A 14103-nucleotide genomic window follows, 5' to 3' on the forward strand; every position below is an offset into this window, starting at 1 on the left:
TTTGCGGAGGTACTATCTTGATCACAGTTAGGGTGAACACGAGAGCGCGTGTCATTCCGTGCGCGGGAGCCGCCTGCCGGCGTTCCGGGTAACTTCGGATGCGCATCTCATAGCCTCGTTGCAAACGAACTGCGCATGCGCGCGAAGTTACCTGGAACGCCGACAGGCGGCTCCCGCGTTGCGCAATGACACGCGCTCCCGCGTTCACCCTAACTCTGATTAAGGTAGTGCAATCTAAACTCTCAAAGTGAGTAGACATGTCTCTGACACTTATTAGGAAGTCACAGTCAATCTTCGCAAAGTTTTGTATGACCAAAAAAAAACAAATATACCAGAAATGGAAGCGATAATGGTAAAATAACGGGTTGTTTGGAAGTGACAAGGAAATAAATCGTGTAGGTGTGGTACTTCTTTATTTCGTGTCTTTTTTCACTGGATTCATTTTTATCTGTATGTGGCGGGATAATAGTCTTCAAGCTCGTGTAATGCGTACCCATTGAAGTACAAAGTGAAATGCAATAAATGGTAGAAGAACAATACAGCTGTTCCTTGCTTTACACAATGTCGTTACCAATACCGTCGTAGCGTGTATGGTAGCGAACTGTGAAAATTATACAAGCCAAAGACAGAATAAAACAACCCACTGTTCGCGAACTCAGCTGATATCAGTCACTTGCACAGTTATAGGGAAAAAATGCAACTTTGGAGCCACAACAGCCGTCATGCGATTTCATCGTCGAGTACAGGTATGGCATTCATAATTTGCGCAAGGCAATCCCACATATATTTCTCTCTATTGGCCTAGAGAATACCCACCAAACTGAACAATTTCGCGCAAACTCGTATCAACTCCGTACAGTGAGGACCTCGGGCACCATTCAATAAATCTTCAAAATCGCCTCTCACAACGCCTACCAGTTCCAAGTAACAACACAAATTTAAAACGTATACAAGAGAATCCTTCTAAGACTGTTGGACATTGGCGGTGAAATGAAATGAAAATAGAATCATCAATTTCCACATTTAGCCCGATTTTTCGTACTTGTGCAGTAATTTTAAAAACAAGCACGTCTGACCGCATTCTCGGTATGATGGTGCCTACAAGAAATCATTATTACTGCCGTGCGTCTAAATGTTTTTTTACAAGTGGCTATTACGCACGCACGCAATTATGCGCAGCACTTTTGCATCGTCTGCATGCACGGCTTTAGTAAGTCACATATGTCCCACCGATTTTCAGGGGTCGGCTGGTGTGGTTAGTGACGTGCGGGCACAGAAGCGACGTTCGCATATAAGAAAGAATTACATTCATTTCCTGAATGGCGGAAACGTAAAGCGTGGTATTACACGTGTACAAATCGCACACACGCACTCACGTCATAACCATCACTGAAATGACAATACGAGCAGCTTTGTGTACCATGACATTATTGAAATATTATTGTTGAACCTTTCACAATGAATAGCTGCACCGGTTTGTGTCCGCTCCAATATTCTGATGTTCGCCCGTTAACAAGCACGCCTGCAACGTGTAGAGAAGCTCGCATAGGTGCCGGGTAGACATCAATGTGAAGTGCTCCTCTTTCTCTTCCGTTTATCTGAGTTTCTTAATTTTGATCGCTCTCTCTCTCTCTCTCTCTCTCTCTCTCTCTCTCTCTCTCTCTCTCTCTCTCTCTCTCTCTCTCTCTCTCTCTCTCGCTCTCTCGCTCTCTCGCTATTTCTTGCATTTCCTCTGTCATATTTTCTTACTCTCTCTCTGTTTGCCCACTCTCCTTGCAGCCGATATTGACGTAGGTCTAGTAGCACTGTGCACTGGTCACTTAGTTGAGGTTCATGCATGGGGCTACTAGTGGACGTAATGTTTTATTCTACAGTTCGGGAATTTATACGCATCACTTCTACCGAGCACAGATGATACCACGAACCACGCCAGGGTAAAATATATAACATCAATGGTTGGAAAGCTTTCAAACGCAGGCGTTTCCCCGTGTTTAGCACTCAACAGACGAATTAACCATGAATGTCTGAGTACTACCTCCTTGCCCTGGTTATCCTGCGTACGTCACCCATACCATTGGCTTCCTGAATTAACACTAGAGAAAGCTTACGTAACTTTGCCTATCATGGTGACGAATGTGACCCTGGGAACACGCAACGCCTATCGATGCGTGGTGAAGCACGCTTTTAGAGGCAAATAATCATGATGTCATTTGGTCAGCCCCCATTTGCCCTTTGCGTGGCCATGCTTCCATCTCATTCCAGTCCGGATAGCGAGCACCCCCTTCAGTCTCCCCATGTGACTTGCGTGCTTCCTCTGCTGTCTCTTCTTTCGGGTAGTTTCTAAACACTTCTTCAACCACAACGAAGGAAGCTGGGTACCTCAACTTACCACCTCAAATTTAAGACTTTTGTTTAGAATTACTTTTGTTTGGAATGGTAATCAATCGATCGATCGATCGACCGATGAATCAATAAATAAATCAATCAATCAATCAATCAATCAATCAATCAATTTTATCACTTTCCATTTACTGCTACGATTGAAGCCATTCGACTAGTTGGGTTCGGTTAACACTTTCTGCGGAGCCAAGGCAACAGATCTACCACCTTGTACACAGGCAGCTGGCTTGAGGTGTCGGATCAGCTCGCATAACCTTACGTGGCTCCTGTGTTACAGCCAACTAGGCTGCACCCTGTATTCACTCATACAATTATACAGTACGCTGGATACCTCCTCACGTGTACCATTTAAATTTAGGACCGCCCATACGCACTGGGAGTCTCTGTTGCCTGCCTGTTTACCACGTTCACAAGAATAACTAATTGCTTCTTTCTTGTAACAGAGAGTGAAGACGGAGCATGGGCATGTCGACGTGATTCACATCCGAATAGAAACTCTGAGAAAAACGCTCGCACACCCAAAGTTAATCACACACAAATATAGCCAGAAAATAGTAAACCCACTGTAGCAGAACCATACACTTATTTATGACACACTAAATGCAACGTTCATCAGTAAGAATACACTTCACAACGTCAAACGAAAGAGTTTACGACAATCGAACACAGCAGCCCTGTAATATAAGTATAATGCCCTTTAAAGCTGCCGCGTGGAAAAAACGTGCTTACAAGCAATCCAGTTCTGACGACTGAACATAGTGCAGATAGGAAGAGATATATAAACGTCAATGAAATCTCTCCACCCACTGTCATCGTGAGTGCGAAATCCCGGAAAAAGTAAAACATAAATTATCACCGGCTGTTGACTTTGTGTATAAGCATTTGTCAAAAGAAACCGCAAGCACACTGCACAAACATGTGCCAATTGCACTTCAACCTCCCCCAAAATACATATGTAGGTAGATATGCATGCAAAGAATTCAAGCTGGCAAGCCTGTTATTCACCTGTAATGTGCACGAATGGTACATAAGTTCCAGTGGCTGAAGATTGTTAGATCAGGTCCAATTGTCTGTGGTCTCAAGCATACCACGCATTCCTGTGACCCAATTTGTTCAGCAAAGAAATAGGAACAAGGAGGGCTGAAAAACGTGAAGTGCTTAGGAAAGGGTTCAACAGAAAAATTCTGAAAGCGAAATCGAACCCGATCACGCAAGCTCACGAGCGGTTCAGGTGCGGCTGTAAAGTAACTCTTGCAGGCAGAATTCCGTATCCTTGTGCGCACAATTTCGCCACTGACTGTACACACCCAGCGCCGCCTACTGTTTCACTTGGAGCACTCGTAGTTTTTTTGAGCAACTGCTCAAGCGACCGGTGTTCGGCCCGAGTACAGCAATGATTAGAACAGGATTTTGGAACGAATGGCCTGGGTTCGATCCGAAGCAGAACGAACTTTTTTTTGCGAGACCGGCGAGATATATTTTTACTGTAAAATGTTCTCTTGGATCACCTCCCTGTATTATTTAGTAAATAAGGGTGGTATGGTATCGGTTAGGCCGGTTAAGGGGTGGGGTGCGGCCTACCAACACGCTTCATTACCGTTCTGCATCGCACCCGAAGTGCTTGTTTTGTACCTACGGTGGGAAACAACACCGTCTACAAAAAAACGGGACGACAGAAAGAGGCACAACACAACCGCTTACGATGTGCCTCTTTCTGTCGTTCCGTTTTTTCGCGCGCTGTGTTCTTTCCCATGATGATTTACCAACTCGCCTAACTTTCAGTGCTACTCCAGTTTATTTCTTGTACCGATGTCAAAATTAAATATGGTCTCCTGCAACTAAAATACTCGGTTCCGTCAAAGCAAACGTAGGCCCCGTGCTTACAACTAGAATTTAACCCAATCTCAAAACTGAAATTCCTCGCTTCATAATAATCATGATCAAATGAACCTCGGCAGCCTACACAGTCACACCGGACATGATCCAGGCAGGCGAACATACCAGCACCGGGAGAGATTACAAATTGCAAGAGAGGGGATGTGAGGTGATGCATTGCCATTTGTTACGGCGGGTATATTGAGGTGCCATCCATGCACTTAGCAGAAATTGGGTTTGAGCGAGGCACATTTTTCTTTCCCGCGTTATATAGGTGCAGAAGACCCCGATTTGCACAACTATGAAGACTGTGAATCTCACAGCTGCCTTATATTGTTTAGCTGCGAGTCTGGTACAACTATAGGCTCATGTAAGAATGAATAATAAAACACAGATGAGCGCAGTCGTCTCGAAAGTGCGTCACAAACAGGAGCCAATCTGATATTCCTTCGTATCTCCATAGTGCTGCAGCCTTAATCAAACGTGCATCTGCCACACCTCTGCCCAAGTAAATAAACATAAAATAAGAAAACACAGCTTGAAGAGCTGATAAACTTTGTGCATTGCCGTAATTGAACACGTAATTGAAAAGCCTTTTCCAACTCCGCAATAGCGTCTGTCATAGTGAACCGGCTTAGTCGATACTCGATACTTACCCGATATGTGTGCGGTATCTCATGGCACTTTAAAGGTCACAGGAGATAACAACGATTGGGACAAACTACCATGGAACTCTAAGCGCTTAACGTAGTTAGTTATAAGCCGTGTATTAGAACGATTCGTAACCGAAAGAACAACAAAGAAAGAGATCCGGCTTACACGCACGTATAGCTTCGAGATAAAATATCGGACATTTCTGATTATGTATGCACAAGCCTCCCAGCAGAGCGTCTCGCCCTCCCGAATCAAGTTTTATTGATACATTTTGTTTTATTTTGCTAATGTTTTTTGTATTCCTGACGCCTCCTTGAACAAGGTGTCAAAATCTTGTTACTTATCAGGAAAAATGTAACTGAACAACTTTACGAACCGTTGTGCGAACTAGTTTCAGAACTGTCAAAAATTGAAGCAGCTCGAGAATACAAAGACTAATCATGCGAAGAAAAATTTGACATCGATCTCAATGCAGCCATATGGCTACATTGAGGTGGTCAAATTTTCCTTCGCAGAGACTTACTCCACTTTGGGAATTTCCCCTAAATCTGCTCGATTAAAGACGAATCATGTAAATGCAATGAAGAAAGCTCCAACAGTCGCATTCTGCCCCGCTGTACCAAGCAGTGCCACCTGCCTGCTTGTTTTAACACATGTAGGCACGACAATGGTGCGAGGAGCTAGAAGACAAAAAATGCAATGGCACATGGCTCGGACAACCGAAGATCTGACATGCAATGTCCACAACAGAGTTGCCACAAAGAGGCGAACATTGTCTCCCAAAATCACGGACCTTCATAAAATCGCGTGCCTAACACACTGCGTACAATAGACGACATAGAGCAGAGCCCTGGGTATTAGGATACATTCATATATGTACAAGCCGAGAAGGTGGCTCATATTAAACTCCGATAAAGTACAAAATAAGCTGCTGAGTGCGCGAGACTCCTTGGCGCGCGCATACCCGCGCGTACTGCATTTTTCGATAGCCCTCGTGAACGCCAAGCAGTAGGTTACATCACCACTCCGTATCGGTTGGTTTGTCGGGAATGCTGACCTCATGGGCTTGTAGGGAAACTCGCTTGGTTCGCAGCACACCCTCGTAACGCGTGTGGAGGCGTCGGTTGTGATTGGCCAACGTGCCATGAGGGCCATGCACTTCTGGGGAGGTGCTCGGGCAGGTTCTTTTTTTTTTCTGTGCACTGCAAACAAGTAGAGGACTAGGGAGACGAGTACGCAACGGCAGCCTACGTATACGTCAGTTACGTAACAGCATGTGGTGATATGTGTACGAGTGCTTTTAAAATCGCTTGAACTAAAAATGATTACTGTACACAACCTTCAGCCCCAAATTCGTTAAGGCGTTCCGCATTCTTAGGCACGTCCATGTAAGGTCATTAGATAGTTTGTAACGTGGAGAAAAAAAATTATGTATCACCTCTCTGGCTTCGGCCATTCGTTTCGTTCAAGATCTTATTTTTTAACATTAGCGTTCTCTATCTAATGAACATGGGTTTCGAAATAGTGCGAAATGGTCATAGTTCACTACAGGCACATGCGTTCTCAGTTTTGACTTCGGTAACGAATGCGAAGGAATTTAGTATTCCGTAGCTGCTGCTGTGATTTCCGCGTGGCTGCTTTAGGGGCTCTAGTCGACACACGTATCACCTGACTATGCATGAAAAAAAAAAAAAGAAAAGATCCAGGAATGAACGCGGGAATTAAGACACACCCGAAAAGGCTGCAAATAAGTAAAACTTTGACGGGTTATTACAGGGAAGGTTCTGTAACATCCTTCACATTGATGGAAGGCTTTGTGAGAGTTCTATAAGTTTGCATGGTCTTGGCGAGGTTTTCTAAATTTATGACCGAAATCGTTTGTTGATGTGAAGATTTATACATACTTCAGTAACCGAGAATGTAACGTCAGTCGAACCCCACGAAACGTCGGGTGGGTATAAAGCTAATTAGCAAACTTTTGGGAAACATTTCCAGTGCCGCAAAACAGGCACTCTGTTGCTAAGATTCAGTTCAATGTACAGAAATACATAGACATTGTGACATCTGCTGCAGCCCTTTCTAGTGTTCTTATTTTTCGTGATAATAAGGTAAGTATTGCTAGTGTATCGTATAAACTAATAATGCAGATAGAAGAGTTAAGCAACGAGTGCAACCGTACGGAAAAAACGGCATTGATGAAGGGCACAGAGCAGGGCACATTATCTAGATAGGCCTCGCACTTCAGTCATCCTTCAGCATCAAAATGACATATCGTGGTGGGTTCAAAATGGCACTTGATTTTTATACAATTTCCTACAGATTGCATTTTTGGAATCTGAATAGTTCGCTTTCAACGTCGCAGGCTAATCACATGCTAGCTTTTATTTACGCCTTCAAGGTGCGACACTAGCTCTCCGCTCTCATGTTGTGATATCTCGCTGAACGATATGCTAGGGTGAAACAATTGCATACATGGAGGCCAAGTGAGGTCTCCCTATAAAACGTGCTGGTTTCTTGATACGTGTACACAACGCGTGTTAAGCTCTGTGTTCATCCTACACTGAGTAGCAGCCGCTAATATACATGCATACAGACACTTCACTTGTATTATTGCAGATAATTGCTCTTCAGGTTATAATTTATGCCTCAAAGTGGATAAACAAAAAATCAGAAGACCATTTCACTACTGCATTTACTGCCGTCAATAGCTGAGGTAAACATGACAGCGCAACATTCATCAAATAGATATGAACTGCATTTCGTAACATTCAAAGCGTTCGCTACCACAAAAATACTGCAGAAAATGATGAGTAGTAGCCACGAATTCCTACCAATTCTAAACAGTGGACACAATTTTAATAACTAGGCCTCGCAGATGGTTCAATATAACAAAGGCTCGCATGTTGATTTTTTTCTCCTTATTATTGCTGTTTTTAGAAGGCGGTACCGTATTTTTACTTGATGTCGTTAAAGTAAATAAAACTAAAAACAACGGTACTTCTTACATTGTCTTTGCACGCACAAAAATTTGTGATGCTATGAAGATATATATGAATGTATCGAACGCTATGAGCCAACGCGATGCGCAGTTAACACAACACATGTTTCATATACTGATTTAAGCACCACACAGGCAAAAATATGAAGACTGGCTACTCTACTCACTAGGTGATTCCGTCAGCAAATTCCGTGTTGTACAGGACCACTGTATTTTGCCAACATTCACGCTTCAGTTAGGTCTATCTTCACTAACGAACATTGCCAGAAATGCAAGCTAAACGCAAATAAAGTTCAATCGATTTCCGTGAGACAAAGGTCCCAAATACTTACCGCATATCAATGAGGAGCCCAAGCATACTCTGAAAGTACTTCATTGTAGCTTAGGCTGCGCGTTATAGGCTAGTCCAGCCCCCTTTTGCAAAAGCAAAATCACGCTCCAACTATAGCCAACACGTCTTTCCTTGAGTGGTTTTTCCTCCTATCTTCTTTCTATTGAGCCACGTCGCTGGAACGTTGTATTCAACAGTTTCTTACTTTTATTGCATTTTCAATGGGACATTGCAATGCTGCAGTCTGCTACTGAAAAAGTAAAACGAATGGCTGTCGCTGCACAAGTGCGCTTGATTTTGTCATTTCATTCCCGCCAAAGGACATCCAAAATGATGTTGTTCATGACAGGGATTTAAAACATGCGGACGCCTTAATTTACATTCAGTTAGATATTTCTGACAAATATATCAATATATCGCACTTGCGTCTCAATGCTTTTTCACTTGTTTACTATGTGCGGCGTTGTTTCTCCCATCATACCCAAAAAATGCAATCTGTGTTTGAAAACGTTCGTCGGATGCTTTGGCAAATGAGATGTTTTCATTTTGTGATAATAACAATCACAAAATAAGTTAAATATGAGTGGGAATTTATAGATGACAATAACATGCAGTCGTACCATGGAGAAGTATTCTCAGCTTTCATGTGACGATGGCACCCGCTACTAAAGCTGTAAAAGTTGCAATGCTGAAGTGCGTGGCCTTTAAACATAGATAATTCTGCGCCATAATCAGCTTGCTCTCCAAAAACGTCATTATAAAATGACATCGAGAAATAGGGTGGTAAGGTAAAACAATAAAAACTTCCTGGACACCTTTCAAGTGGTAATAAGCGGCAAGCTGATTTGTCGAAAAGCATAAAATTTCTACCTTGAAACTTGAGACTACGTTTCAAGCATCGCACGACTTTTGCTATGACACATTTGTAAAGCTCTGACTTTTACGACAGCCAGCACTATGATCCATACACTACTGGTATTACTCCAGCACAAACGCTTCCACGTATGCTAACACTCTTACAGCCCACATAAGCACGGATAAAAACAAGTCATTCGAAAGTTTAAAAAGAGACAACTCATCACAGGAAAACTTAACAATGAGCGCCGAGCGCAACAAAAGTCCTCCAGAGACGTATTGAGACCCCTCATACCTCTGCTGATGGCAGAGTGTTTCAGCGCATGCAACAAAACACGTTTTTTTGCACTTGTCATTAGGCCGTGATAAACATCACGCGCTTGTTACTCCAGTTGTCGCAAAACGCGCCTTCAGGAACTTCAGCGTTGGCTGCGACAGCGGCCCTTTCCTTATACCCTTAACTAACTTCAGACCATCTTTTGTCCTTTTTTTACCAAAGGGCCGCTTGATCACATCCTGTGAGAAAAAAAAGCCCGGCTTACAAGTATAAGCCGCCCATCCCTTGTGCCTCGTGGCTTCTATCGCCCCAGGACTTCGTCGGAGTACACTCCTGTGCAGGGTAATTCTATGGCGACGTCCAGAGGTGGTGTGCACAAGCGAGCCAAGCTGCGGGCGGGAATGATTGTGGAGTGTGACCATGGCTCGGCCACGGCGGCCGCCGCTCAGCCGGTTAGTGGTGATTGTGTGGTGCCGATGCGCGTGCCTCAGTGGCGGTGCAGTCTGAGCTTTCGGTCCCGGTGATGATGGTGGCGCGGTGCCCGCGCTTCTGCGAACGACGACACCGCGTAGGGCGGCAGCATGGGGGAGCGCTGCTGCTGCTGCTGTAGCGGGGAGTCCTCAGCGTCACCGCCTCCCTCGCCAGCGGGAACCGTGGCTGAATAGGCGGCCGAGAAGCCCTTGGCGTTGATGTTGTCGTCCGAGCGGAAGCGGAGCAGCAGGAAGCTTGAACTGGACGTGAACTCGCCCAGCATCTGCATGTTTGCCACCAGTGAGGTCAATACGGGATGCAGTGCACGACATCGCCACAAAAGAAGCCAGTTCCTCGTAGAAGTGCGCGCATTTATAAAAGACACTTTTTAACAGGCTTCGGGTACGCAGGATGGAAAGCGAGAAAGGTTGAACTATAGGGCCTGTTTCCTGAAGAAGGGAACCTACTTTGAACACAGTGTACTCGGGATTATGCACGCGCACATACGCAGTGAAGCCCCTTACCTGCCGCACAGCTGATGTTTCATGTTGCTGCTATAACACCGACAAAAATAACTAATGTATCAGACTCGCTAAAAAACACCTTGCACGCCTTTTTGAGACAAATATTGGTATCCCTTCCTCAGCAACGCCCTTCGAAGAGCTACAAAGTGGACATGAAAACGCGTCCCAAAGGTTTCCTGCCAGGACAGGGCAAAAGGCGCGCACCTTGTTCCCGCAGAACTTCCCCAGCGTTGGCGCCGAGTCATCGTAGCCATCGAAGAGCTGGACGAAGTCATAGCCGCAGTCCTGCTCGTGCTCCAGCTCGAAAGTGAGGAAGCGAAGGCGCACGCGGCCCGACTCGGCCTCGACTAGCCAGTCGCAATCCTCGCGGTTCTCGTAGTTCTGGTCGCCGTACTTGGCGTGGGAGTAGAGGTGCTCCACGGTGCGACTGGTCGCCAGCAGCCGCCCTCCGCAGGCCGTCGAGTGGGACGCCTTGAAGCCCTTGCGCTGCACGGAGGCGTCGCTCTTGAACACCTGCGTCGTTCGCGTGAGGCAAGAAGAGCGCACATGTATCCGCAAGAGAGAACTGTCACGCCACTCTGTAGTCACTCTCTCCAACCTACACGCAGTGCAAATTCAAATATCTACGAAACGTCACTCGTAGGTGGTCTTGCTGACAGATATTGTCTGAGAATTCATGCGGTGAACTTTCACATACTGCGCTTCAACTGGGAAACTTTCTTGGGCGAAGTTTCAGCGCAGTTAAGCGAACTCCAAGTAGTCTGAAATAATCAAGCCTTCCATTTACACAATAAAAAAGAGCCGCAGGTCAGCTTCCTTACAACGCTACACAATGAGAGATTAGATTCGAATGACAAGGCCCTGCATGAGATTTAATTGAGTAGAAATAGTATCTGCGGTGTGCAACAACGCAGGGAGAGCATTTTCGCTTTTGTCCCTGCGGAGATTGAATATTTAATCCCATCAAATGCCAGGTTTCACGCCAAATTCGTGCATTTGGCCGAATTTGGTCGCTTAGTTGCCGCTGTGGAGCGTTGTGGTGAAGCCGACCTGCAGCAACTCCTTAGTGTAGATCCCCTTAAAGGCAAGGTTGTTCTCCCGCCAGTGAAGCCAAAATGGCATTACTTTTTTAACACGAAAGCGTTTTATGCCGTGTGCTATGACTGAGCCCGTCGCTGGGCTTCGTCTTATCACTCCTCGGCTGTGCGGCGAAGCCACTACGCGCCCCTTTCTAACAAGCCCAACCGTGTCGGTGAGTCATGCTTTCCCGTCTCGACAAAGCCCGAGTCAGACGCTTCGCTTTCGGCGCGTTTCAAACTTCGACGGTTGCCGGCACGGTGAGGCACGTCCCAACGCGCTCCAAGGACACAGAGGCCCCGCGATCGCAGCGGAGTCATCTCTGCCCTCTCTCAGACACGAACTCTGGAAAGAGCGCTGTGCGTGTTTGTGATGTTCGTAGCGTGTGCACAAATCTAGAGGGAACGCTGTTTTGACCATTGGCGCTTTTGGGTATAAATACGAGCCGCCCAAGCGCTGTAGATCCATTCCTGTAAGAGCAGAGAATCAGTGCTGTCGCTCTGCTCGAGTCCTGTACTGTTACCTCGCCCGTTGGGGCATTGTTCTTCGGCTTCGGCTCACCTTTCGCTATTAAGTAAACAGTTACGTTAGCCTACCGCTTCTGGACTTCTTCACGGCTGCAACAGCTGCTGGCCGCTGACTTTACACCACGCTACCACACGTATGTCGGAGGCGACGGAGCTCGGCTCGGGTCAGCCCACCCGGCCGCAACAACTGGTTGGCAGCGGTCGGATGGCAACTTCGTAACACCTGGAGCCAGAGGTGCGAGATCCAACACTACGGACGTCAAGGCGGCTTCGGACTTCGCCGAATTCATGGCGGTCATTGGTGAGTGCGGAACGTTTCTTTACTGAGTTTTACCAGGCTTCTGAGGATAGCTAATAGGCAGTGTGTTTTTGTCGCGTGTGTTATTCGCGCAAAACATTTTTGGAGCAGTGGGAAAGCAGTACTCTAGATCGGCCAAAAATTTGAAAGCATTGAAAAAACCGCAGTTGTTGGAGCTTGCAAAACAGTTGCGCTTGGATGTTACGGACGCGCTGAGAAAGCCAGAGCTGATACAGGCTATACTCGCTGTTGGGGCTGACGATGACGACCTGTCTGAGTGCATTGAGATGATCAATGGCAGGGAGACCGCTAAACGTCAGGCTGCAGAGGCTGAGCGCCAGCGTGAGGAACGCGAGGAGAAAAAGCGAGAACAGGAGCTGGAGAGGCAGAAACAGGAACGGGAGGATAGAAGGCGAGAACGGGAGCGACAGCGTAAGCTGGAAATGAGGCGTCTAGACATCGAGGCATCTCAATCTAGGCGTGAGAGTGACAGCAGCGCGCCAAGCGTGCAGTATGCGGCGATTGAGTGACCTACGTTGCGAATAAGTGACCTAATGCGACCCTACAAGGTAAGAGAATACATCGGTCTTTTTGGTCAACTTCAAGCGTACGTTCGAGAGGGCCCAGTTTAGCCGAGACTCATGGCCGCAAAAGCTGCTTACGCTTTTGCCAGGTGAGGCATCCGACGTGATGGCCCGCTTGCCAAAGGAGGAGGCGGAGGACTACGAGAAAGTCAAGTTGAACCTCCTGCGTAAGTACAGGCTGTCAGCAGAGGCGTTTCGCAAGAAGTTCCGTGAAGCCGAGAAAGATAAGGGCGAGTCGTACTCGGAGTTCGCCTACAAGCTGAGGGCTAACATGGAAGAGTGGCTCAAAGAGGCAAAGGCTTTCGGAGAGCACGACAAGGCAGTTGGATGCTTTGGTCTCGAGCAGTTTTAGCGCCGACTACCGGAGAACCAGAGACTCTGGGTAGAAGATAGGCCAGGGGTAAATACTGTGGATCAGGCAGCTAAGCTAGCCGACGAGTTCGTCGCACGTCGAGGTGCGCAGGGGCCGAAAGACAGCCAAAACGAGTTCAGGCCGAGGCCTGATAAGTCAGGGCCGAGAGGCAGAGTTCCCCTTGAAGGCGGTGGAACTAGGGAAGTCGTTGTCGTGGATAGGAAAACTGGCCGCGAAAACGAAAAAAAAAGCAGAAGACGCTGAGGAGCAGCGCAGAAAGAAAGCTTTTAAAGCGCGCAGTCAGGCTGCGTGTTACAACTGCGCGAGACGGGACATTTCGCTGCGAGTTGCTAGAAGGGCAAACTCGTCTTTCACGTACTAGATCACAGTGAGGACAGCAGGCAGTTTCTGGAGCCGTACGAACGTGAGCTAGAGGTCAACGTTAAACCGTGCCGAGTTCTTCGCGACTCCGCGGCGATGGTAGACATGGTCCACCCTTCGTACGTTGAACCGGATCAGCTGACGGGGCAGTGTGTTTGGGTGAAGCCGGCTGTGGCAGCATGAAACGTGCTCCTGCCGATTGCTAGGGTCAGCATCGCAGGGCCGTTTGGTGAACTTGTCATGCAGGCGGCAGTATCCGCACAACTTCTTCCGGAATGCAGCTACCTATTCTCGAACACGTCGCATCAGCTGTTACGCGACACGGGGTACAATTTTGAGAAACTGCCTAGGAAAGAATCAGCTGAGCTCGCTGCGAAGCGCTCATGTAAGGATAGTATCGCCACCTCTCAGAGCAACGGCGAAACTCAGACAGATAGCGAGGATGGGGTGTTTCCGGAGGCTCACGACAGAGGGAAGCGTAAGTACACTGTGTGTAAGG

General features: G+C 46.9%; 1 protein-coding gene across 1 annotated transcript in view; it reads right to left on the reverse strand.

Moving 5' to 3' along the window:
- Window positions 1–391: 391 nt before the first annotated feature.
- LOC144140310 (bone morphogenetic protein 1-like) overlaps window positions 392–14103 on the reverse strand; it is an 892396-nt gene continuing 878684 nt past the window's right edge. Inside the window, exons 17-18 of the mRNA XM_077672292.1 lie at window positions 10590–10898; window positions 392–10144 (exon numbers count right to left, since the gene is read on the reverse strand). Of these exons, the coding sequence (XP_077528418.1) occupies window positions 9878–10144; window positions 10590–10898 (576 nt within the window). The 3' untranslated portion in view covers window positions 392–9877. The remainder of the gene's footprint in view (window positions 10145–10589; window positions 10899–14103) is intronic.

Source organism: Haemaphysalis longicornis, unplaced genomic scaffold (assembly GCF_048455015.1).
Source record: "Haemaphysalis longicornis isolate Haplotype H1 unplaced genomic scaffold, Haemaphysalis longicornis Haplotype H1 scaffold_1, whole genome shotgun sequence".
Lineage (NCBI taxonomy): Eukaryota > Metazoa > Arthropoda > Arachnida > Ixodida > Ixodidae > Haemaphysalis > Haemaphysalis longicornis.